The 26858-nt window shown below is 36.7% G+C and overlaps 1 protein-coding gene across 2 annotated transcripts in view; it reads left to right on the plus strand.

The window, feature by feature from the left end:
- Positions 1-2002: 2002 nt before the first annotated feature.
- The window catches only part of LOC145663014 (2-oxoisovalerate dehydrogenase subunit beta, mitochondrial-like), a 58823-nt gene continuing 33967 nt past the window's right edge, over positions 2003-26858 (plus strand). Inside the window, exons 1-2 of one of the 2 annotated variants that reach the window (XM_081729144.1) lie at positions 2003-2272; positions 13546-13623. In XM_081729144.1, the coding sequence (XP_081585270.1) occupies positions 2131-2272; positions 13546-13623 (220 nt within the window). In that variant the 5' untranslated portion in view covers positions 2003-2130. Of the gene's footprint in view, positions 2273-2913; positions 2933-13545; positions 13624-26858 lie in introns of those variants that run through there. The other variant, XM_081729145.1, reaches the window with a different exon arrangement.

The raw sequence follows: 26858 nt of genomic DNA on the forward strand, positions 1-26858 counted from the left end.
ATATAAAAATCAAATTATATAAGACTGAAATTGACTATTTTTGTAAGTTAATAACTCTTGAACTATCTTTTGTTGTCGCGAATTTTGTTGAAGAATTTGCAGCTTAAAACATAAAACGATAATCTTGCCTGTTGTGCTGTAAGGCACTGACTCTGAGGGAAAATCGCAAACTGAAAGTATTTGAAAACAAGATTCGGGCTCCAAGAGGAAAGGGAATGAGGAATGTCGAAAACTTCTTAACGAGGAAGTGCATAATTTATACGTTTATCAAACATTGTTACGTTCCTCAAGTCTAGTAGGCTCAAATGGGCAGGTCATGTAGCTAGAATGGGAGAAATTAGAAACGCTTTTAAGGTTCTAACTGGAAATTCAAATAGGAAAACGACCATTAGGAAGACCGAGGCGCAGATGGGAGGACAACATTAAAATGGTTCTCGCACAGATTGGAATATAAAGTACAAACTGAGTCCAGTTGGCTAAGGACAGAAATCAATGGAGAGCTTTTGTAAACGCGGCACTGCACCTCCAATGTCCATAGGCAATAGGGCTATATTAGGTTGTTGATATATTTAGCTTCTTTTTATTTGACAGAAATGTTACAGAAACTAAAAACTTTTTCTCTAGTAAAGAGCATTTCGATTCGAGTTTTCACAAATTAGCAGTTTATGTTAATACTGAAACAAATTTGGTGGTGATTTTCATGTAAAATGGCACCCTGTACATAAAAGCCTGTACATAATATATATATATTCCCGTTTTATGGGCGCCCTTTTAGTAGTCTTGTCCACCGCCCTCATTAGTATCCCAGCACGGGCCTGCTCAGAAGTAGGCTACTTAATCCGGCTCTTTGTGTATATGTGGTATAACATTCGAGCTCTAGTAAAGACCTAGCACATGCTGATTGTCTTTTTGTAGTGTGGCTTTTATGGCATGTAACCAGACGCTGTAGTTATACACAAATCGTGAAAGCATTGTAATTTTTCAACAGTTAGCCCCTACCTTTAGTGGCATCCTGAATTTCGTCCATGAAAAGTGGGTTATTGTCATTGGGAGCCAATAAGAAAATAGTTAATGAAAGAATAAAAATTTTTCGACATTTTTTTGAATAGTGTATCTAAACTTAACCTGCACACTAAATATTATTTATTTATTTATTCGCCTGTTTTGCATGCAAATGAAGGGTAAGGGGAAAAAACAAGGAATGTCCATGAATGTGTTTTATCGAGTGCTTTGCCCTATCTGTTTGTGACTCTTGGTACTATTTGACCGTATATGCCATGTATGCGTAAATGTAGAAATGTTCATTAAAAAGGGACAATAGACTAGACTAACACAATTGTTTCTTACACGGTTTTCAATATTAAAATGCCGTTTTCTCGAAAATGCAGTTTTGTGACATTCCTTGTTTTTTTTTTCCCTTACCCTTCAAATGAGAGTATTCTTATTATATATGCTATAAAAAAAACTTGCAAATATGGTAATACATAAATAACCATGACTTATAAGTTTACACATTACTAACATAACTTTAAAAAAAGACATTATTCATTGTCTTTCAAAATCTCATTTACCGAGTAATAACATTTATCTACTAACATCTTGGACCTTTCAACTTGGATCCCATTCTTTTAACGCCCCGATTTCTATCCTCAATTATTTTCTCTTTTATCTTTCTATAAATCGCATGTTTTCCTACAGTTCCTAGTTTTCTTTCTTGTTTGCTGCTTTCCTCTTAATTTTCCCAGGATACAGAACGGACTTCTGGGGGGAACGGTGAGTTGTAATATTGCTAGAGCTACTTTTAAGAGTTTAAAACTCTGTGATGAGTTTTATTTATATGTAAAATAAGAAAGTTTCGTTTTCTGGGGAGGATCTCCCCATGGATCCGCCTGTGTTCCAGAATTTATCTCATACCCCTTTGATATTTCTTTCATCTTGTTGTTACCTCAGTAAATTGCTCATAGGTCTTGTTAAAAGCAGTGGCAACATTTCCCAATCATTCCCGGTAAAGAAGAAGAAGAAACAAAATACTATCATTGGTCGATGATTCGGCTGCAGCGCACGAGCGTAATAAAAAAAGAATAGAAATTGTGCGAAAATTTGATTCTCGAAGGACTCCAAGTTTTTAATATGTATTCATCAATGAGAGCAATTCCAAAATGTTTGGGAAACATAAATATAGTTTGTAAATATGCTGTGTTACCTTCTGTCCAAATTAATCGCTTTGCTTCTCATTTTAAATATTATCGTGAAGATGCCTCTTCGACACAAGGTAATTTGTTTTATATAGGCTAAATACTACTCTTCCTTTGTATAATCACGTACAGAATTACCTCACGCTAAATTGGATTCTATATGCGTTCAGGTTCAAGGTATTTTCCTTCCTTCCTTAGATATAAAAGAAAGTGTGCAGATTGAGAATACCGGCTCAACTAGTTTACTTGCTATCCTCATTTAATTACAAAAATGAACTTTCGAGAAGCAAGGTAGGGTAAAAGTATACATGAGAACGCCGTGATCTGCGTTTCTTCTGTGTTCTATTACCACTTCTACATGAAATACCATAAATTTTCTACGTAGTGCAATAGTAAGAAGTATCCATGTGCACAAGACATGCGATATGCGTTAAATCCCCCCCCCCCCCACACACACACATAGTCGTAGATAAAATACAAGGGCACTACACATGCAGATATAAAGTACAGGTACGTTCTTTTTTATTTTCGTATCAGTCGATAAGTAAATCAAACTCGCTTTGTTACCCCCTTGGTAAGTTCGTAGATACTCAATGAATAATCCCTAAAAGTATGAGCGTCCAGCTCCTTCGGGAACTGACGCGCCTTTACGTATACTATATCCCAAGAGAGCTTAAAGAGATATGGTATAAGTTAGTGTCGTAAACAGTGTTCGAAGTGATAAAAAAGCAGAGGTGGTATGTTTTATTACGATTTTGACTCGCGATACGGGCTATCTAAATGTTAAAATACAGTGAGGGTAGGTTGCCTAAAAGATTCCATTTACATAATGACAGAAAACCACTGAAGAGCTTCTGTTAGTTACGGTAGGAAGACATGGAGAGACTTTGATCCCTCGGCACCAACTTTCTAAAAAAAAATCGCCTTATATTGTATTATAGAGAATTATACAATTAAATGCTCAAAAATCGAGTTTTTATATTAAAAACTTCATGCGGGAAAGCTCCCGGACCAACCCTCACGACTGAGGGGTATTTCAAACCCCCGGAAGAATCGCTCCCACATCAGACAACCCTAAATCCTCATGCTAAAAACACTGCATTTATGTGAATTAAGAGATGACACACACACCTATAAATACGAAAAAAAAAATCAATATGGCACATCAAAATATAAACTAAATGAACTACTTTGAAGGCCCCTCATTTTAAAAACAAAAGATAGGAAAAAAGATATCGGTGTTGTCAGCTTACAAATTATTTCTACATAAGATCTTTTTTTTTTTTTTTTTTTTTTTTTTTTTTTTTTTTTTTTTGCCAAGCTGTGAGTCAATTACTGTGTATGAAAATAGATTTATTGATGGTATTTAGCAGCTACTCTCCCGTGAAGGTATGTCTTTTATTACTTAAAAACCAGAGGTGGAATGACATACCACCACATACCATCTTTCTTTGACCACTGGTCGTAAAAACTGGTTAATACACTTCAATAAACTTATAAAACACAGGCCTTTGTGCCGCAGACTAGCTCCAGTATTTTCAGGTTTTAAAACGTTAAAATCTTTTCATTAATCAGAGATTTCACTGTCACTACCGTATAAGGTGTTTCTCAAGAATTCTGTGCATATTTACTATAAGAGGACTTCTCCCTTATGCGTGTAAGTACTGCGTCCTGAAACGCCATAAAACTAGTGTAGAAACCACAAACCAACTTATGCTAGGTGGCTGCTAAAAACCACGAATGCTATCTAACCGAGCTAGGGTAGGAGCACAGGAGAAAGGTTCTAGCGTAAGCGAAGGTACGGTATGCGTCTTTAGGGATCAGATTCGTCAGCAATGTTGGGTTTCCGATAAATTAGAATGTTCAAAACCATCCGCCTTATGCAGAGTTCTTTTGACATATAATTACCGTCATACTAAAGGCCTGACTACTGCAGGAAACATACGTTAGTCGAACTCTTTAATATAGAATTAATAACAAACTCGTTTCTGATAGAGGACTTGAATGCGTGCAGGTTAAGTTTAGACACACCACTAGAAAAAAATTGTTAAAGAATTATAATTCTTCCTTAGTTTCCTCCAAATGATTTACAGTGGGCGACATTACGTTCGGTTAACTGCCGCAGATGGCAGCCCCAAAATACAAAGTTTACGGAGAAATGAACAGAATTAGACGAAATGTAATGATGAGAGTAATAAATGTTAGAAAGGTCATTCCTGTAGGGTGATTAATAAGGGACAAAACGTAAGTTAAATTGTAGATTGTATGTGTTCGCGGATTGGTGCGATATCATGTAAGATGGCAGTAGAGCATAATCTGACCCACCCACTGTGTTAACTAATTTAGGATATGTATGCTCTTTTATCATTGAGGTCAAGGTGGAACAAATCAAGCTCTGGGGATTTTTCTAACCCCCTTCGCTCGCTCAGCTATGTTTCATAACTAAGTAAATCACTTTAAAAAAAAAAAAAAGTTGTATGTGCAATGTGGACTAAATACTCGTGGTATTGCGTCACACTCACCTGGTGAAACTCAATGTAAATTTAACCTCACCCTTTGGAAAGACATGATATTTAATCGGCTACCTTGTTTTAGTCACTAATGAGTAGTGTGTAGTTTGCAACTCTTAACAGTTCCAAACTACAAATTTTGCGCAGTAATACTATACTGATGTTTAAAAAAAAAGAAAGAAAGCAAAAGAAACATGAAAACAAGAAACATTTGTGATTAATAGTGAATAGTGAAGGCCAGAAACCAGGGTTGGCAAAAACCATGGTTTTTATTTAAAAAACCAAAAAAGCCGGTTTTTATGGTTTAAATGATTTGCTCTATATATTCATATCATATATGGACAGAAATAAGTTTGTTTCGCCTTGATGTTATTATGCAACAACAGGGTTATGATGGAAGGGGTCACATAAGCTTAAAGCGGAATAAAAATCGCTTCTCGAGTTACATCCGAGAGAAATTGTCCTCCATTTGAACTCAGAACCAGGACTAGTTGGCCACAAATGTGATACGTCTGCCGACTCACTCACGAAGGAATCCTGATAAAAAAAAAAAATACGTTGAACTGATCTTTACATGCTTCTTAATATAACTGTCAAGAGTCATTTCAGAAGGACAAAAATATAAACAGTTGCACAAGTGAAACCATGACACAGAATTACATATGAACAATTTCAAAGTACTACGGAGTACAGAAGAACTAATTTAGTTCAAGTTAGTTAACAACGACTTTTATTGGTCCAAATTAAAGAAATACATCGACTTAATCTGCAAATCAATAAGAAAAGTGAATAAAGATACGAATTATTTGAGTCCACTTTGACTCAAACTCATTTATACATAGATAGATACCAAAGATACTTATTTCACTAAATGCCTCTCGTGGGGTCTGTATGACCGCCCCCCCCCCCCCCACTCACACACAAAAAGTACGGCATTTTCGATGTATTTTATCAATAGTAAACATTGAAACGAAACAATATTTAGAATTTTTCTTCGATTGCAATTACATAACAATAATAACAACTACAAAAAAAACACAAAATAAACATTTATAAACTTGTAAAAAAAAAGTTGCTTTTGTAGTATAATCTTTTTGAATAATGAATGGGGAATTTAGGTCTGAATATAATACGAATAATATACGGGAGTGAAACGTGATAACCCACAAATGTGTGTTCATCAAGATTTTACAAACACACTTTTGCAGCATTTTTTTGTTTTTTGGTTTAAACCAGTTTTTTTTTTTTTTTTTTTTTTTTTTGAAAAAACCAGCTGGTTTAAACCAGCCAACCCTGCCAGAAACGAAACAGGGGTAATTGTAGGAAAGATATATGAAAGTAAGAACAGGTAAGTTGTAATACAACGTTCAAAACAGATTCATGTGGGTTTTATCCAGACCGCCATTTACAGCAGTTTAGCCATTACGTTAACCACATTTAGCGTATCCCGGTTAGAGCTCAATGTGGTTCGAATCCCACCTGTAGGACCATATCTCATATAGCCTTATTGTTGAACGTGACGCTAAAATTAAAATGAAATCAACTCACACGTAGCATAGATGAAATTCAACATGAGCACTACAAGTAATTGTTGAAAATTTACGATCGTTTTACGAGTTGCATATAAATACAGCGTCCGTATGTGTGCCAAAAACTGCAGTGCAGAAAACACAAACCAAATTTTGCTACGTGGTCACTAAAAAGCACGAATGCTAATCAACTGAGTAAACAGGGCGAGGCTCGTGGGCCTATGCGGTTGCGCGACCGAAGGGAGCAGGTGCGTCAGTGTCGGTGGGTACACGTACAAGTAATGTTACTACGACTTCAGTCGTACTTGTAATCTTTTCACATTAGTAACGCTACACTTATAAAAGGATTAACTGCTGTATCACCGAACGAATTTTAGGAAAATTACAGGGTCAAATGGAGAATTTATTTAAGTTTGTGAGGAAGAATGAGTGACAGTCAGGTAAGAGAAATAGTAAAAAGATACGAAAGTGGTTGTTTTTTTATGTAAGCGGCATTGTATATAGAGGCGGATGGACTATTTTGCAACTGTTTTACTATACGCATCCATAGATTGTAAAATGTAGAGATAATATGGAAAGTCTAATTTGCCCATTTCATGTGAAGGATAAAACCCAACCAACCCCTGCGGAGCTTCTAACCCGTTCCTACTACTACTATGAACGCCCAATAACGTAATCTAACGTAACTTAATGTAGCTTTTGATACTTTTTTCGATTTTTAAATTGGTCCGGCGATACAGCAGTCCTTAAAAAATATAGCTTTTGTACACTGTAGAAATACTCCGTCGGTAGGAAATATGAGGTAAGTTCCAAAGTTAGTCGTCCGTTTCTAGCAAAATTTTCAAAATTTGCCGGGAAGAAAGGGATAATTTGTTCCTTTGTGTACTTGATATAAGGAGATCGAACATTTTGATAGTTTGTTATACATATATAAGCGGTTGTAAACATGGAACTATTTGGCAGGCGGATGGAAATACTTTTCGCAACGTTACCGAATGGTTGCATTGTGGGAAAGTAACGAGCATTTTTATTGTCAACATCGCTGCAAATATACAAAGATGATGTAATGGATGTGAATTAACAGTGATAGAATTTGCAAAACAGTGCATTGATAATGAGGTAAATCTTTTAAAACTTTGTGAAAATCGTGGATTAATGAATCTAAAAAGAAATTGCAGAAGGGTTGTAAGAAAGGAAGTGCGAAGAAACGTGGAGAAAGTTATGCTTTTCAATATAATGGTCTCCCTTCCCATTTAGCTGTAATAAAGACAGAAAATAATGTGCCTTGAAAGGCTCTAATCCGCTTTCACTTGCTAACGCTGGCTCGGCAATAGTATGCGAATGAAATATTAAAGTGTGGTACAGAAAGAAACTAACCTAGCTAAGAACCTATATGGGGGGACCTGTGTCCTAGAACCTTCTCAAGCTAACCAAACAGAACTTAACCTTTCCCCCACCTCGCGAGGTTACAAAAGCGAACAGAAAGTCAGAAAAAAAAGTAAATATTGAAAATTTTAAAATTATTTCCATAAGTAGAAGCTTTGCTTTGTGTATACTTAAACACAAAAAATTTGCTGAGCAAAACAATATATTTGCATAAAGATCTTCAAGTTTTTTATGTGACTATATTGTTTTGCTCCGCAAATAGTTTGTTTATGTTTAAATTCTTATAGCTTTTATTACGCTTTCGGTGGAGAACCAGATAGACGACCAACTTCGGAATAAATGCCGGAAATAGTATCAAGTACAGTCATCTTATATATACACTCACTTATTTTAAACATCGTAAAGCATTTGTAATGGTTTTACTATAGTAACCCTACTCTTGTAAACGTAAAATACAGCTGTATTACGTGGAATTTAACTCTGCTTCCTGCAGAAATTTGCTTCTTATAAACATGACTTTTCATGCATAGAGTTGAATTTTACCCTTAAATTTTGTAAAATGTGGTGTTCCTAAACTTGACCAGCATTCTAATACATAACCTTTCATGTGCTCACCTTGTTTATTTATTTTAACGCTATTAACACAATCTTTTATTTGGATATGAACTGTTTCTCCATTTCTTTATTTTGAATTCATTCCTACTACGGATGGCGAATTCCGGATTTTTTTCCGATTTTACTTACCGGATTCCGGCATTGGAAATAAGAAATGGAGAAATCCGAAAATTGAAATTTCTGATTTCGAAAAATTTTGGCTGTCCGTATTTCCTACATTTACCACACTATGTGCTTGATTTCAGTAATCCGTGCCTCTCCACAAAACGTACGAACTCATGTTTCTTACCAACATGCGTTTGTTATAAAACAAAACCGGAATGTCACATGGTCAGGGCTTGAAAAATTCACTCGCTACTGGCGAGTACTTTTTTTTACATTCGGCGAGTATAAACACTGTGACTGCAAAATGGCTGGCTAGTACTTGCAAGCAAGATTTTTCAAGCCCTTCATATGGTACTGCCACCTATCAATAGGGGTAACTAATTACCTCATTACACCATAGTATCTGACGTCTGCATACCTCCACCACACTTTTAATACCAAGAAAAACGCAGCTCTCAACATGTCAAAATAAGACATTAAACTTGTGTAGCTTGTACAAATTTCACTAAAAATAACCGATTTACTATTTCTTTACTGTAAATTTTAGGTATTTCCTTCATATTTCTGGACCTAGTCTCCTATATTTAACCCTATTTACGTTCCATGTGGAGTTGCCACCTGTCTCAATTTGAGAGAAATATGGCTCTGACGGAACTTTTAATGGTCCGACTTCCATATTTATTGTTATTGGAATTTAGTTTCCACATTATTATAGGACATTTATTCCGTTAATCCCGCCAGCTTTTCAACATGATAATAATTCCTTATGAATGAAAGTTAGGTTAGGTTTGGCTTCTTTCACTTATTTCGTGCATAAGGTTTGACCCGGTGGGGCTTATTAGAACGTAACCTTCTTATAGAGAGGCTTCAAAATAAAAAGCAACCTCACAATAAAAGTCGAGATATTGCAATGTGGCTGGCAACAGAAAGTCTAAACTATGTAATTTGTTTTAAGAATAAATGCCTTGGAGTTATGTTTGCTATTAGTCGTACTGCTAGTGTTCCTGGATGAATGATGTTACTAATTACAGTAAAATGGTAAAGCCAAAATAGATGCAGTTAAAGAAGAACTAACAAAATAGCTCATCTATCAATCCAGGATGGAGAAAATCATTGATCATATTAAGGAAGAAAGTCTAAAACTAAAGACGAAAACGAGGAACTTAAGACTAGACTAGTCATTGCTGAGGAAAAAATAAGAAATCAAAATACTGTTTCATGCACGATTGCTAATCCCAAAACAAAAACTTTTGCAAAGATAGTAAAAAAAAAAACAAGAGACGGTAAGAACAAGAGCAATTAAAGAGGCAATGGCCAAACAAAAGCCAGTCATATTTCTAAAAGGGAAGGAGAATGAGTCCATCAAAGATCTTCAAACCAAGCTTGTGAAGTCTTTTCAATCCTAACATACAAAATGTTGTATGAAAGAGAAGTATCCCGAATTGACTATGAATAAGTACTTAGAACTAATATTTAAACTACAAATTAAGATCATCTTAGAAAACAAGGGAAACAAAACAAAAATCGGGAAGTCAGACACTGGGAATCGTAAAGAAAGCTAAATATGGATGAACACTTAGATTTACGTATCTATCTATATGAATATAGTTTTGACAATATAGAACAATATGCTAAAAACTGTATTGATTCAAACAATAGGGAAACTTTTTCAGTTTTATATTTAAATGCTAGAAGTATACGAAATACAATTAATGAATTAGAACTACTGTTACATAGAATACATATTGTAAAAGTTATAATTATTGTTGAGACATGGTTGTATTCTGGTGAAATTGAATACTATAATATTAGTAACTATAATAAGTTCTATGTGTGCAGGGACTATAATCGTGGTGGAGGAATACTTGTTTATATCAGTAATGAATTAATTTGTAGACAATTATATATTATAGATAAAGCGTATAGTATACTAGGAATACAAATAAAATTCATGTCGAAAAATTTAATGCTTTTTAGTATATATAATCCAAACAAGAATATTGTTAGTGAACTGTTAGATGACATGGAGATTGTGTTAACTAGTTGCAGTAAAATGCATTAAAATGCAAATGAACATGCTTTAGATTTCCTACACATGTGGCTGTAAAGATGACAAAAAGGAATATAGGGTCTCCCAAGAGAACAAAGAAGCCATTTCGGGCTTATCCAAACACAGAATATGAGTTTTCTACACATAACTTTTTTTACTGTTAAAAGAAATGTGTATGAGGCATATTACAACATTAGGACACAAATATCCAAAATTAAACACTGATAAATGAAATTTAGGTAGAGATTGGGTAAGCAGCATTACTAGTTTCATCAATGAATGCAGAAAACAAATACCAATTTAAAATCTTTCTTACACTCACTTTTGATAAACATATCTTACACTGAACCCAAAATAGAAAATTTATGTTGTGGATGTTTACACCAAATAGGGTAATAGTGTAAGATAACTGCATTGAATACACATCGATTTTAATATATCTTCGTGCGAACAATAACGACAATCATTGGAATATTTCTATAGAAGAGTCCACTTGCGTATACAACCTGGAAAACATAAGGAAAAAAAATTTAAATAAAGTATTACTGGATTGTTTAGTGCACTAAACGTATATTACACACATTCATTTTGTTTATGTGAAAAGAAAATACTAGTTGCCTCCAGTTTTACCACTAAGTAATGATATCATTTGTCAGGTATTCTTATGATTTCCACTGTGTTGAAACAACCAAATGTATGAAGAACTTATTGGAATAAATTACATAAGTCTGTATTTGTCCGTGAAGAGTAGTGCGCGAGTGAAGCACTCGAAATATTGGAGTAATAATTGGCATAGGAACTCAAGTACGTGAGTAATTCATTATACAGAGTGCATCAAAAAGAACTTTACAAATTTGGAAACTCATATTGATGTTTTTATTTAGCTTTCAGACATGATTTTGGTGTCATTTTGTAGCAAAATACGTCAAGTTTTTTTTACCTCATACCTACAGAGGTTCAATGTTGATTTTGTAGGACTGTTCACAAAGCTTTTTCTCACTTGCTGAACAATATCTTCAGACGTACGAGGATGACCTGAAGATTTGTTGTGTCTTACCAAACAATCAGTTTCAATAAAACATTTATCCCACTGATAAATAATAGACCTACTGGGAGGATCTTTACCATACCTTGTACGAAAATTACATTCAACAGTTGTCGCAGACTTGGATTCTTCAAACAAAACACAGAGTTAGGACGCTCGGGACCAGTAAAAGTAGCCATCTTTGCTCCAATTACCGCTAGCACTTGGCGGTGGCTTGTTCCTGAACTAGTGTACTACGTGAGTCAAAACTAGATTATTTTGTTACAAAATGACACCAAAACTGTGTGTGTAAGATAAATGAATAAATCTATTTGATGTGGTGCGCGGTAGCTCAGTGGTAGAGCGTTCACCTCCAGTGCTTGGGGTCCCTGGTTCGACCCCAGCTCGCGCCGTGTGGACTTTGTGGTGGACAAAAACCGTGCTCGTGGGTTTTCTCGGGGGTTCTCCCGTTTCCTCCCACTTTCTTCATTCCACCATTTCACTCATCTCTTATCATCACCGTCTCCTTTAGCCTAACCGGCATAACCGTGGGACGTTAAACTTAAAGATTTCATTTTTCAAATCTATTTGAGTTTTCAAAGTTGTAAAGTCCTTTTCGATATACACTGTACTATAACGTATTCTATATGCTCTATACTAGTTACTACATACTTTATTTCAGAAATATATATATATATATTTGGTCTAGGAATTAATTCGTGCGGGTGGACAAGAGATGGCGCAACGAACGGAGCGTCCCACAGTTCCGTGTATCCACACATGTGTTGCAAACCCCTGTCATCGCGTATCGTTCGTAGTATAGGGCAGTGGATTAAAGCGTCAACAACACCAGTTTGTAGTTAAGTGAACATGGCGCAATTTGTGCCTGATAAAGTGTTTTTGCGGGGTGTCCTGCTGCATTACTTTAACATGCAGAAAAGTGCGACTGAAAGTCATCGTATTTTGGTGGAAGTGTATGGTGACCATGCTCTAGCTGAGCGAACGTGTCAGAAGTGGTTTGCACGGTTTAGAAGTGGTGATTTCGGCTTGGCAGACCAAGAGCGAGCTGGACAGCCAAAAAAATTTCAAGACGAAGAATTGACAGCATTGCTCGAGCAGGATTCGTGTCAAACGCAGGAACAACTTGCAGCAGCATTAGGCGTTGATCAAACAACAGTCTCCAAACGCTTGAAAGCCATGGGAATGATTCAAAAGATGTCACATTGGGTTCCACATGAATTGAAAGACAGAGACGTTGAAAGACGAAAAACCATTTGCGAATTGCTGCTTCAACGACAGAGCAGAAAGGGGTTTCTGCATCGAATTATTACGGGTGATGAGAAGTGGATCCATTACGAGAACCCTAAACGAAAAAAGGCCTGGGGGAAACCAGGTGAACCAGGTCCATCACAACCAAAACGAGATATTCACTGTGCAAAGGTTATGCTGTGCATATGGTGGGATATGAAAGGTGTGGTGTACTATGAGCTGCTGCAACCGGGTGAAACTATGAATGGAGAACGTTATCGACGACAATTAATGCGTTTGAAGCAAGCTCTGGCCAGAACACGACCAGAATGGGAGAACAGACATGATAAACTTATTGTTCAACATGATAACGCTCGCCCACATGTCGCAAAACCGGTCAAAACCTATTTAGAAAATGTCGGATGGGAAGTTTTACCCCACCCGCCGTATTCACCAGACGTTGGTCCTTCGGACTACTACTTGTTCGATTGCATGAACAACGATTTGATTGGACAGCGGTTTACTTCTTCAGAAGATATCGAAACATGGGTCTCTGACTGGATCGCTTCCAAGGATGAGGACTTCTTTCGCCACGGAATCCGTACATTGCCTGACAGATGGGCGAAAGTGGTGGCTAGCGATGGACAATATTTTTCTTAAGGTATTTATGTATTTTGTGTTTGTACTACAGCTTCAATGTGTGCGTACCAACCGCACGAATTAATTCCTAGACCAAATATATATATTCAAAATCAAATCAAATCTTTATGCAACCTTCGTGAGTTTGATTATTGTCCTTTTAATATATAGCCTGGTTTGCAGCAACAAGTTAACACCTCATTATCAGTGTACATTTTCTAAATGATTGTAAATCGTTTTTCAGGTGAAACTAGGCAAATGAACATGCTTCAGGCCATAACTGATGCTTTGGATATTTCTTTAGCGAAGGATCCTGGAGCAGGTGAGCTTTCTGTAGATTTATGGAAATTGGTATTTCTTTTTACAAAGGGAAAATGTTACTACGTTCATGAATACTGTTATCCTACATGTAAGTAGGTTAAAGTTCATGTCTGGGTTTCGTGTATATTTGTCTGCCTGATTGTTTGTGGTTGGTGGTATAACGTAAATATATATATTGTGTGGTTTGTAATTTAGTTTTCCACGGACATTTCTCGCTTGCTCGAATGCGTTATAATCTTACATGCGAGTTGCAATAATAGTGAATTAATACCGATAAGAACAATAATAATAATCTCAAAATATTATATATTGTAAAATACAATATAATATAATATATTGTAAAATTCTTTTAGTTCATGTAAGGTAGAGCAATTATCTTACTCGGGAGATTGGGCTTTCCCATCACCTTTTATTATAAAAGATTTCTCTTGAATACAGAAATATATTACAATAAGTAGTTTCCTCTAGTATGTTAGGTAAGAAAGTGGAAGGAACCCAATGACAGGCGTCGTGGGGCTTTTGTAGATGAGGTTACTCTCTTTGACCAAGCGTCGTGAGAGGGAATGAGTTTGTGTGATTAGGTGTCTCTCGGTGATCGGACGTCGTGAGAGAGAAAGGAAATCCAATGACCAAGCGTCGTGAGAGGGTAAGGTGAACCCAATGGTCAGGCGCCTTAGGGCTTTTGGTGGTTTGATCAACCTGTGGAGATTGATGCTTCTTGAGGCATGCTGGTGATCTCCGTCTTGCTGACTGCTGGCGATTGTGGGCGACTCCTCTTCGGTACTGTCGTCTGCGTTGTATTTGTTTACTGCCAACACGTGTAGTACACACATGGTTACAGCATGATGTGAAGACATGCGGAACTTTACAATATGCATTAGCGAATGGTGCATGCTGATGCCATATGAAAACAGTGGCCACACGAAGAAGAATAAAGTGTGCATGTTTGGTACCTATAACATAGTTCAGAAATCTCTGTTTTCATACAGCTGAAATCACGTAATTTCTGCTGAGTGGCGTCAAACTTCGTTATCACTAGGGTGCTCTTTCGTGCCAAATGACTCAGTCTCCATCAACTTGATACTGCACAAGTAAAAACACAAAAAAAAATCATATGATTTACCTACCTAATGCATAAAGAAAAAATCAACACAGCCAAAATGAGTTCATGTATGAATGGGTTAATAAATCAGTCACTGGAATTGAGTGGCGCTGTTGTTGCGAAACTTTTAAATAATTATGTAATAAATAATTTTTAACATTATAGATTCAGTCAGTCGTACACAAAATGATGATTGTTAGATTTTATGCGTAGTCTGACAGGAGACCTCTGTTGGCAGTTAACGTGGATTTCATACCGTAACATTCAGACGCTTAAACCAATTGTATCCACTGTTTTACAAATAAGCAAAAGAAAGAAAGTATAGGAAGGTGAGTGTCGCTCAGGAGTAGGTAAATGGTTGGTCTTTTGTCTTTGATGTGCATAATTTCAGAAGCAACCCAGTCTTCAATAGCATAAAGAGAAGTCAAAAATAAAAGTGGAGCGTGACCTGCTGGACTTTTCTTTCTCCCGAGATGGAATCATTATTATTCAGAAAACTACTTAACATTCCAACTATTATTTCCGAGGATGTAAGATAAATAAATTCATATGAAAATATTAATAAGTGTTGATACCTTATGAGTCTTATTTGCAACGTTAGCATATTATGCTTGAAAATAGTATAATAATGGAACTGGGCAAATGAGAAAGCATAAATGTTGCGACAACTGAGAAACTATAATACCTTTTGATTTCTTGAGAGACGACAGTCTATTGTTTGTTTCCGTCAGTGGCGTGCACACAGTATCAAGGGATGAATTCAAAATTAACTTTCATTTTCTTTCAGGAAAAAAAGGAAAGATAATATTTCAGTTTAACGTCCCACGATTATGCCTGTAAGGCTAAGGGAGACGATGATTAAGGCAAATGAATGATGATGGAAGAATTGGTGGAATGGGAATGTGGGAGGAAATGGGAGTACCATGAGGAATCCCCACGGACACGATGTTGTCCACCACAAACTCTTGTCCGGGAATCGAACCAGGGACCCCGTGCACTAAGAGTAAGTGCTCTACTACTGAGCCACCATGCTTCCTTTCAGGACAAACATGATTTTTGTATATCTGTCTTTCTGTAATAAATCTTTGGTGGATTCCAAATGCAGACAGGCAGGGGGTGTCAGGGTGATGTCACAGGTATCCATCATACTGAAATATAGTGTTCTAGATACAAAGTGATGAGACACTTTTAAAAAAAAAAAAAAAAAAAAAAGAAAAGAAAAAAGTTGGGCGGACTTAGAGTGCTTCAAAGTTCGAGGTCCATTTTGTCACAAGTTTTGGAGCCAAATTTTAAACGGCTGTTTCTCAGGAACTATGAAAAATATTTCAGTCGGGTTTTTGTATTTGAAAGATAATGGAAAGGTCTTGCAAATGCATACACAACGAAAGTCATATGCAGAGTTTGAGATGTGCTATTAATGAAAATACAAAAAAAGAAAGTCCCGTTTTGGACCCCCAAAATCTCGAAAAGGCCACCCTCAAAAATTATGTAATTTGCAGGCCAGTTGTAGCAATACCTCAAGTTTCACATCTATAAATTACAGAGGGTGTATATTCCTGGTTTCAGTTTTACAGACGATTTACAAACTGAAAACGTAAACAGAATCGCAATTTGTCAGCAGACAAACGTGATTGCAACAGGGTGTTAATGGATAAACAATATATAAAGTATAAATTCAAACCAAATAAAACGTAAACAACAGCATTATATAGTTAATAAGAGTCCATAATGAAAAAAACAATCGTAACATGCTAGTTGGTGCAAAAGTAATTGTAGGAATAAAGTGTTATGCATTCATGTTCATGTAATATATCGTTGTTCAGATCTCATTTCGCTCTATTGATGCAAGGTGATGGTTGGTTGGAGAGCCTGAAAGACACAGTGATGGACAGAAAGCAAATTCGAGCGACGTTATTTTGTGAGTTCAAACTGTGACAAAAAGCAACAGAAACTGCTTACAATATCAACCATGCATTTGGCCAGGGGACTGTCACCGAATGTATAGGTCAATATTGGTTCCAAACATTTCGCAAAGGAGATAAGAGCCTTGAGGATGAGGAGAGTCGTGGATGTCCTGCTGCGATTGACGACAACCAACTGAGGGTCATTACTGAAGCGGACCCACGCTAACCAACGCGAAAGGTTGCAAAAAACTACATGTTGGCAATTGAACAGTTGTTCAACATTTGCACTTAATGAGAAAAACGAAAAAATACCGACAAATACCTGATGATCTGAACGATAACCATAAACTTCGCCGGTAAGAACTGTGCTCCGCGCTTCGTATTCGCAACAAAACTGATCCATTTCGTGACCGCATTGTGACCTGCGACGAAAAATGGATGTTATACTACAACTGACAGCGTTCTGTGCAGTGGCTGAACAAAGATGAAGCACGAAAACACTTTCCGAAACCTAAGCTGCATCCACAGAAGGTTTTGGTTACTGTTCGGTGGTCAGCACATGGGATCATTCACTACAACTTCTTGAATCGTAGCGAAACAACCACATCAGCTAGGTATTGTCAGGAAATCGTCAGAATGCACCAAAAACTTCAATAGTTATGCCCAGCAATTGTTATTTTCAAAAAACCAATTATGCTCCATGACAACCCAGACCACGTCTCTCGCAAATGACTGTGCAATAGTTAACTTCGAGATACAGGAAATGCATGTAAATTTTATGCTGCCACATGTACCTGCAAAGGGCTATAAATTCCCTGATAACATTCGGCAACACAAACATCAGTGCGTGAAACTTTTGCGAAATATTCTGCAAGTTCTTTCTCCACCACATCCCCTTGGACAATCTGGAAGACTACATATGCTATCTGTGATGCTGAAACAGCCAATGTAGAAGAAGCTTTCATGCACAGAACACACACATAAAATACCGGTACTACTAGTACACATTGCCTGTCTTGCACATCGAATGTGAAGATCACGTTTTGGTCTTGTAAAATGTGCTTATGTACATCGTTTGTGAAGCTGAAACCAGGAATATGCACCTTCTGTAATTTATGGATGTGAAACTTGAGGTATTGTTATAACTGGCCTGCAAATTACATAATTCTTGAGGGTGTCCTTTTGGAGATTAGGGGGGTCCAAAACTTTTTTTTTTCTGTATTTTCATTAATAGCACATCACAAACGCTGCATATGACCTTCGTTGTGTATGCATTTGCAAGGCCTTGCTATTACCTTTCAAATACAAAAACCCAACTGAAATAGCTTTCATACTTCCTGAGAAATAGCCGTTTACAAATTTGGCTCCAAAACTTGTGACAAAATAGACCTCGAACTTCGAAGCACTCTTAAGTCCACCCAACACTTTTTTTTTTTTTTTTTCTGCAAAACAAAAAAATATGTGTCTGATCATTTTGTATCTAGAATACTATATTTCAGTATGATGGATATCTGTGACATCATCCTGACAGATTTTGTAAAATCTTGCTGAATTGAAATGGACAGGGCCCTTTATTTTTCCATAATATCTTGCTCAAGGGGGGCTTAAACCTCGAAAGCTCGCTTGCGCATGCGTTCTGAATGTGGGATGTCAATTCGTTGCCATAGAACATAAATTGATTGGTTGATTTGTTGGCATGAATACTTCAAACTGGTGCATAAATACGTGTCTTAGTTCACAATGGGCGGTTGTCTATTTCTGGCTTTTTTTTAAACCATATATTACTAAATACAAGTGGCCAGTGGCCTATCAAAGTATATATCTCTCATGGCGCTAAGCCTGGTAGTTTCAGAGGTTTATATATATATATATAATATATATATATATATATATATATATATAGTTGCAAAAAGGCAGTGTCCACTAAGAAATTCACACTTCACTTTCGTCTTTTGCTTCTCCTCAAAAACTAGATTTGTGACAATTGCCAGTGATGAACTAAGGTGCGGAAATAGAGATATGTTTTGTGTGTTCGTGTACATGGTGCTTTTGTATTTAACGTCCCTTGTTTCTGTGCATACTTTTCTTCCAGATTGTAAGTGATGGAAAAATAGTAAGCGGTTTTCATAGGAGAGAAAAAAACTAAAGTAAGTTATTTGTTAATACAAATTTAAATATTGTAAATAGTTATGTGTCTACCCAAAGCAGGTTGAGAATAGTGCACTGGTCGTTTTATGTACTTACCCAAAGTACGTTGAGAGTAGTAAGTTAGTTATGTTTGCATGGTTATCTGCTTTATTAGATTGTGTTACTTGCTACTAATTTGTTATTTTCACTTTCATATTTCGTAGTTCCTTATTGTAGTGAAATAGCAAGAATTCGTAGTAAACACTGAGCGTTTTCTTTCATTGCTCTTGTACAAATGACTTGTCTCATAATTCATGTAGAGTTGGACACATCTTACGTAAATAAAAAAAAAAAATGTAAATTGGAATCGATCGACTTTGATAATTATCATTACAATACGAAAAACATATAAGGAAAAGTGAAATCGTTTATTTAACATCCCATGAATGTGCTCTTTAGGCTAAAATTGGTAGGTGATTAATGACTGAAATGAGGATGTGGAAGACAACGAAAAAATCCCGAGAAGACTCACGGACAGTACTATTCACCATAAATTTACACGACCTGGAGTCGAACCAGGGACCCTTCGCACTAGAGATGAGCACTCTATCAGTCCTCCCAAAACATACAAGAATTGGAACTTCAATAGTAGCAGCACTGCTGTACAAAGTGTGTTCAAAAAAAGACGAACTTTTGCTATAAGATTTGTGTTGCTCATTTTGCAACATTTTGAGTACTATTCCCCTCAAAGTAGTTTCCTCCGCTGGCAATACACCACTTCCACGTTTCTTCCATTTTTGGAAAGTTTCCTGGAACGCACTTTCTAAGATAGCGCGCAGGTTTCTTGTCTCATTGTCCTGAATTTCCTTTGTGGTTTGGAAACATCTTTTCATAGTGTTTTTAAGTTTGGGAAACAGAAATGTCCGGAAAAAAGGGTGGATGGGGCTGAGGGAGTCTGATGTTTTGCCTGATAACTGTGGATGAGTAGAGACGCGTAAATAGGGTTTTTCAGTCGAAATTTGATGACATAATCCTATGCTGATGCACACTTCGTAAGCAGCTTAGGCAGTTAAACGAGATTTCCACGATCTCATGAACTCTTTCCACATGGTCGTCACCTGTTGATATGGAAGATCGTCCAGACCTGGTATCCTCACCGACTGACATTCTGCCCTTACCGAGACGCCTAAAACAGCCATAGCCCTATATTCGAGTCATACAGTCCTCCACGTATACTTGATTAACCACTTGAAATGTGTGTGTAAAAATTTTGCTAAGTTTGTAGTAAAAATTCACACACACACACACATTGTTCTTCATGTTCGTTCATTGTTACTTTGTCACCAATCCGACAAACAGCTTGTGCACATGCTCACTTCAGCGGCTCTAACTCGGCGACTAACGGTCATAGTGAAACGGGGAAAATCGCAGTTTGTTGTCTAAACTTGCTGCTAGGTGCGCGCAATAGCAGCAGCGCACTCCCTGTGCCGGTTGACGCGCTATTTCAAAAGTTCGGTCTTTTTTGAACACGCCTCGTATATACGTCATAAAACGTTAGTTTAATATAGCTCATAAGCTCAAAGTTTCAACGGCAGAAATTTATAAAAACAGAGTTACATTTTCTTCATGGACAAAACATTCATTTAGTTTCATAGTGAGGATTTAGTTTCTGCGAAGCAATAACTCCGGCGCCATTTAACTAGATAAAGCCCAATACATTTGCATTTAAAATAATGGTTACTTTATTCAGTGCTCTAGCAAATATTCCGACGTACTTCTAACCTCGGCCCGGCAAAGCCCTGGGAACCAATTTCGATCATTGGTCGATTTTTGTGATATCTGAAAATCTATTAACCACGTGTGTAATCCGACCAATCATAGCAGACTACGCTTCATTCGTGACTTGGCGCTCAAGCGTAAGCCCACAAGTCGTTTTACGACTTTAACGACATCCAGCACGTAAAAGTTTTCCTTGATTATACTCACTGCAGTGGCTTTTACTAGTGTCAAACAACGTAAATATCTCTGTAAGTTTCTTGCTATATTTTCTTAACATAAAAGGTTCAAATATGTAAATCTAACCAAATATATTTTACGTTTAATTTCAGTAACTAATTTTGCCCGTGATATAGTATTATAGTATAGTTTGCATGTCTAACAACTAATTTTTGCAACTTTACGCCGTTCAGTACTTATTTTTTTTCTTTCTTTACGGTAAACAATAAACTTTTTGTTGATTGTCCCAGCAGCCGACAGGCACTGGCGGATCCAAGGGGGGGGCGGAGGGGGCAACCGCCCCCCCCCCCCCCCAAAGGTCTGGATTTTACTTCAAGCATTTATCGTTGAAAAATACAAATATGGTCTTTTCCCGACCGATTCAATCTGTGTGACAAGCCTAGCAGAGTCTAATCAAAATGTGTGGTACTTAGTAGTGCTTAATACAGACAAATTTGAGGTGTGAATACTTATGTCCCTAGTTCCTTGAGGCGGTTGCCATAAGCCCCAAAGGAGTGAGAATATGATTCATTCGTTGGACGAACAGCTGTAGGAAGGAGGGTAAGACGCCTCACTCTTTGAACTAAAAAGATATATTTTAAAATTGTCCTAGAAAAAGGATATGGAAATGGAATTCATATCCCGAAACTTCAAGTACCTGTACCTTGAATAAAGAGAAATATAGAATCTTACCTAAAAGCTCTCTGAATCTGAGACTTTTCGGTTGGTTGATTGATTGATATGTATTTACTTCGTTTGTCAAAAGCGATGCTTTACAGAACGAGAACTAGAGTTTAAAGTTGGAACTGAACCACTATAGTGCGTTCTATGCTCATTCACCGGGAATCAAATCACAGAACCTCATGCATCAAAGATACGTTCACTACCTACTAGATCAACGAAGAGAGCCGTGACTTTTGGGGTTCAAACACGGTAACATTAGGAAGAGACCAGGGATTTATTGTGACTTTTAATGGCATTTCATCTGAGTCCTGAGTGAGTAACTGATCGCACAGGCCAAACCGCTCAAGCTAGAAACTTGGGATTCGAACTGTAGATAACATTTCTGGCGTAGAATATCACTAAGGAAAGATTTCTTGGAAATTCAAAGGGAAGGGGTGACCATCTCTCCGAATCCCTTAAGGATGAAGACTTAAAATTTGGTATTTGGATTTCTGATTTTAAATAATTTGACACGCGTTTTAACGTTTTTTGATACTTTAGTAAAATGTGGAAAAAAAGGGAGGGAAAGTAAAGGGGGCGGGGTTTGCAATTATAAAAATAAAATATCAATATTTAAGAATCTTCGAAGGTTAGAAACATAAAATTTGGTGTATGGACTTCTCACTCAAAATAATTTAATATCTATTTCAGCGTTTTTGATATTTTACATAGAGGGAAAGAAAAGGGACGGTTATTATTATTATTATTATTATTATTATTATTATTATTATTATTATTATTATTATTATTATTATTATTATTATTATTATTATTATTATAAGATGCTCATATCTCGGGATCCTTTACGGTTAGAGACATGAAAGTTGGTAGTTTAATTTTTCATTTAAAATAAACATATTTGAGCGTTTTTTGCCACTTAACGTAGAAAAGAAGGAAAAGAGGTGGGGGTGGTTCACTAAAATGCCTTACGAGGTGTTTGAATTTCGTGACAGAGTTTTAGCTCAATCCAATGCTATATGAAAGAGATACATAGACGCAAGAAGGCGAAAGTTGTGCCACGGTAAAACGTAGGAGCATTTGCTATACTGTGTGAGGCCGTATGCAGAGCAAATTGGGGGTCTGGGGGCGAAGCCCTACCTAGGCGAAGGCTAGTATAATATAATTTTATTGTTATAAGCATAGCTATAATTGGTGCCTTCCATTTCAACTCAGGCAAAAAAATATAAAATTGTACCATCACCATCTCAGATATTGTTGAAACTTTTTTTTATAGCAACTAGACATGTTTTTAAGAGACCCATATTTTTTTGTTGTGTCGAAAAAAAATTTCCCGCCAAGTAATGGGCCATCAAAGACGGGGAGTACAATTTATGAATTGTAGAAGACATGGAAAATGGTCAATTTCGGAGCCTCACCATTCGGCTATGGAGACAGGTAGAGTTATAATTCTTGTTGTGGTATGTACATTGGGATATAAATAAACGATATTTTATTATAGTTTGGTTTGCGCATGCGTATCTTTTTGTACATAAATTAACAAATGAACGTCAATTTATCTGAAAAGTCGAAGTTTGCGAATTTTTTTCGAGCACTTTCGGTTCGAATTTTAAAATTCTGTTTTCACGGTTGGTAAGACCTAGTTACCCGCTTTCCGAAAAAAAAAAATGTATCGCTTCTGTAGTCAACCGTTTTGTCGCAAAAAATTCGAGAAATTGTAAAATTTTCAAAAATCGCCATTTTTGGGCGCCATTTTCTCGAAAACACCATTTTTTAAAATTCTGAAATTCTGTCAGATGGTTCAACTTTACCTGAATAATAAACACACCAAATATCATTTTCGACCAATGCTTCATGGATTAACTGCAGCCTTTTAAAGTTAGCGAAGTTTCGCTAATTTTGATGTCACAGTTAGCAACACTGGGAACAATGAAAGTGCAATGATTTTATGATGTTTGTGGTTCACATTCATTAAATGAAGAGTAAATGGTTTTCTTGGCTGGTTTTTTATTATTTTGATTAAAAAGGCTCTCTGAAATAGTAAAATGAGCCTTCCTCTACTCCTCCGTTTTCTTAAACTGAAGTAATCTGAGTTGGAAATTACGATTACGAAACACACAAATTTCAAGTTCACTTATTTAAAATGGTCTTCGGAAACAAAATTTCACTGATATATTACATGGACCAATCATTTGCTTGGTTGTTGTCTTCTTTGCTAATAGCATGTAACCGTGCAGATGCTCCAATAGATGTTGGTTCACTCATAACTCATCCAGGAGTGGATCTAGGGGGACGATTGCCGCCCCCTCCCCAGAAGAAGAAACTTTCTTATTTATATATATATATATATATATATATATATATATATATAAAACCCATCCCAGAGTTTGGAGCTCTTAAAAGTAGCTCTAAGTAGCAGTATTACAATCCCCCCCAGAAGTCCGTCCTGGATCCGCCCCTGCGTAGCACATTGTCGATAGTCACAAAACACTTATTTTCATTTCTCTTATGCTCTTCTGGAAACCTGTACCCTGCTGAAGGTTCATGTGGAAGCATAAACAGCACTTAAACTTCACGTAATTCATGATTTATTCATAACTAGCAGCGTTCACCCCGCTTCGCTGCGGTCACCCCGGAACGCAATAAACTTTGTTACTTAGATAATTTTTACTTTTTCGCTTTCAAGTGATATGATAAAAACCATAGAAGATTGCAGTAAATGTTAACATTATATCGCCTGTCATTTATGTTAACCCGCCCCGCTTCGCTGCGGTCACCCCCGAACGCAATAAACTTTGTTACTTAGATAATTTTTACTTTTTCGCTTTCAAGTGATATGATAAAAACCATTATAACGCCTGTCATTTATGTTAACCCGCCGAGTGACACGGTCATGCGGGTTGCATATACATACGTTTATTTTTATACCTATGATGAACTAACAAAGGATTTGTACGTAATGGACACCTGAATGGTCAATTATCTCAAGACACTGGTAATTGAAAATTAAAGTGATATGATAAAAACCATCTAGGGTCCAAATCCTAATAACCCCCCAAAAATAAAAGAAATTGGTTCAGCCGTATTAGCGTGATGAGCGGACAAAGGATTTGTACGTTCTCTTTTATATATATAGATATTTCTGCTACGCACCACTGGTTATCATACATATATGTATATAACAAAAGTTCCTTTTTGCAGATTTCTTAAATCTACACTTTGAATTGCAAAAGTTCGATTTTGGGGGAAGTATGAAGTTAGTTCATGGTGACCCGTTGCTGCCATAAAAACTTCGCAATTTTCCGAAAGCCAAAGATAACTTCGTTGAATACCAGTTACCGGTCGCATACTTTCCCTTTTTTCTTCCGGAACTCGTTGAATTCAGTTCCAGGTAACAAAACGAGAGTAATACCCGGAGTTTGTACTTGCACTATACTCACGAATTCTCCTGCGGTTTTAGTGGGGACGCGGTGGCTCAGTGGTAGAGCGTTCACTTCCGGTGCTTGGGGTCCCTGGTTCAATCCCAGCTCGTGCCGTTCTGCATTCCACCATTTCATTCATTTCTCATAATCACCGTCTCCTTTAGCCTAACCGGCATAACCATGGAACGTAAAACTTAAAGATTTCATTTCATTTTTTTTTCTTCTGCGCTTTTAATACTGTGTATTTGTTTTAGCCTAAGGCTATGGCGCGTTGCCACATTCTTCCCCCCCCCTTCCCCACTACCGTCGCAGAGACCCTTGCATGGCCGGTTTCACTGCAAAAACACTGCTTTATCGGACCTGTCTGCATCTCGAACATCTGAAAGCGACTTTTAAAGTGGGATGCAGCACCATCAGAAATCACTGACACGGTTTGGGAAATTGTAGACACCTATTTTCACTTCAAAATAGAATTTGTATCTTGAAATTTTATACGGTGGTTTTCAGTAGCAATTGATTCTGTTTGGATTTTCTTGATGTAGTCATGAATTACAATTCTTACAGTTAAACCGGCAATGTACGATACGAAAACAGAAAGTGGCACTTTTTTTTTTTTTTTAACGAGATCATTATTCTCCCATATGGCATACGTAACCACTTTCATTTTCATCAGGATCAATAATTAAATACACCACACTTATTTCTTCCACTCCAGGACATCCACCACATTCTTGAAGAAGACAGCTGTCATTTTCTACGGATCATATTACTAAAGGAAATAGGTCACTCATGACAGCTTCAATACAGGTTGCACCTTTGATTTGTAGCAACGCAGTAGCAGCTAACTTAAAATTTGCACAATACACACACTTCCCTCTCAGGTTGCGGACTGACACACTTTAGTCGAACACTATAAAATTCCAAGTGGCCCATTTTTATGCTGGGATTGTTCTGTTTAAAAATTCAGTAAATTTCTTTGGAACGCGTAAGAAAACGCTTCGATTTTTTTTTTTTTTTTTTTTTTAACTTTGTCATTTTTGGATCACTGTAATGACATCGCACTTAATTGAGACTTTGTCTGGAGCATTCCAAATCATACTGAGGTAATAGTTTAGGCCTTTTATAGATCATCAGAATTCATTGGATGGCCATTTCAAGTAAACTTAAAATTTGTGTGTTTCGTAATCGTAATTTCCACCTCAGATTACTTCAGTTTAAGAAAACGGAGGAGTAGGGGAGCTCATTTTACTATTTCAGAGAGCCTCTTTGTTCAAAATAATAAAAAACCTGCCAAGAAAACCTTTTATTCTTCATTTAATGAATATGAACCACAAACATCATAAAATCGTTGCACTTTCATTGTTCCCAGTGTTGCTAACTGAGACATCAAAATTAGCGAAACTTTGCTAACTTTAAAAGGCTGCAGTTAATCCATGAAGCATTGGTCGAGAATGATATTTGGTGTGTTTATTATTCGGGTAAAGTTGAACCATCTGACAGAATTTCAGAATTTTAAAAAATGGTGTTTTCGAGAAAATGGCGCCCAAAAATGGCGATTTTTGAAAATTTTACAATTTCTCGAATTTTTTGCGACAAAACGGTTGACCACAGAAGCGATACATTTTTTTTTTCGGAAAGCGGGTAACTAGGTCTTACCAACCGTGAAAACAGAATTTTAAAATTCGAACCGAAAGTGCTCGAAAAAAATTCGCAAACTTCGACTTTTCAGATAAATTGACGTTCATTTGTTAATTTATGTACAAAAAGATACGCATGCGCAAACCAAACTATAATAAAATATCGTTTATTTATATCCCTATGTACATACCACAACAAGAATTATAACTCTACCTGTCTCCATAGCCGAATGGTGAGACTCCGAAATTGACCATTTTCCATGTCTTCTACAATTCATAAATTGTACTCCCCGTCTTTGATGGCCCATTACTTGGCGGGAAATTTTTTTTCGACAAAACAAAAAAATATGGGTCTCTTAAAAACATGT

The sequence above is a fragment of the Thermobia domestica genome, chromosome 10 (assembly GCF_964235325.1).
Source record: "Thermobia domestica chromosome 10, izTheDome1.hap1.1, whole genome shotgun sequence".
Classification (NCBI taxonomy): domain Eukaryota; kingdom Metazoa; phylum Arthropoda; class Insecta; order Zygentoma; family Lepismatidae; genus Thermobia; species Thermobia domestica.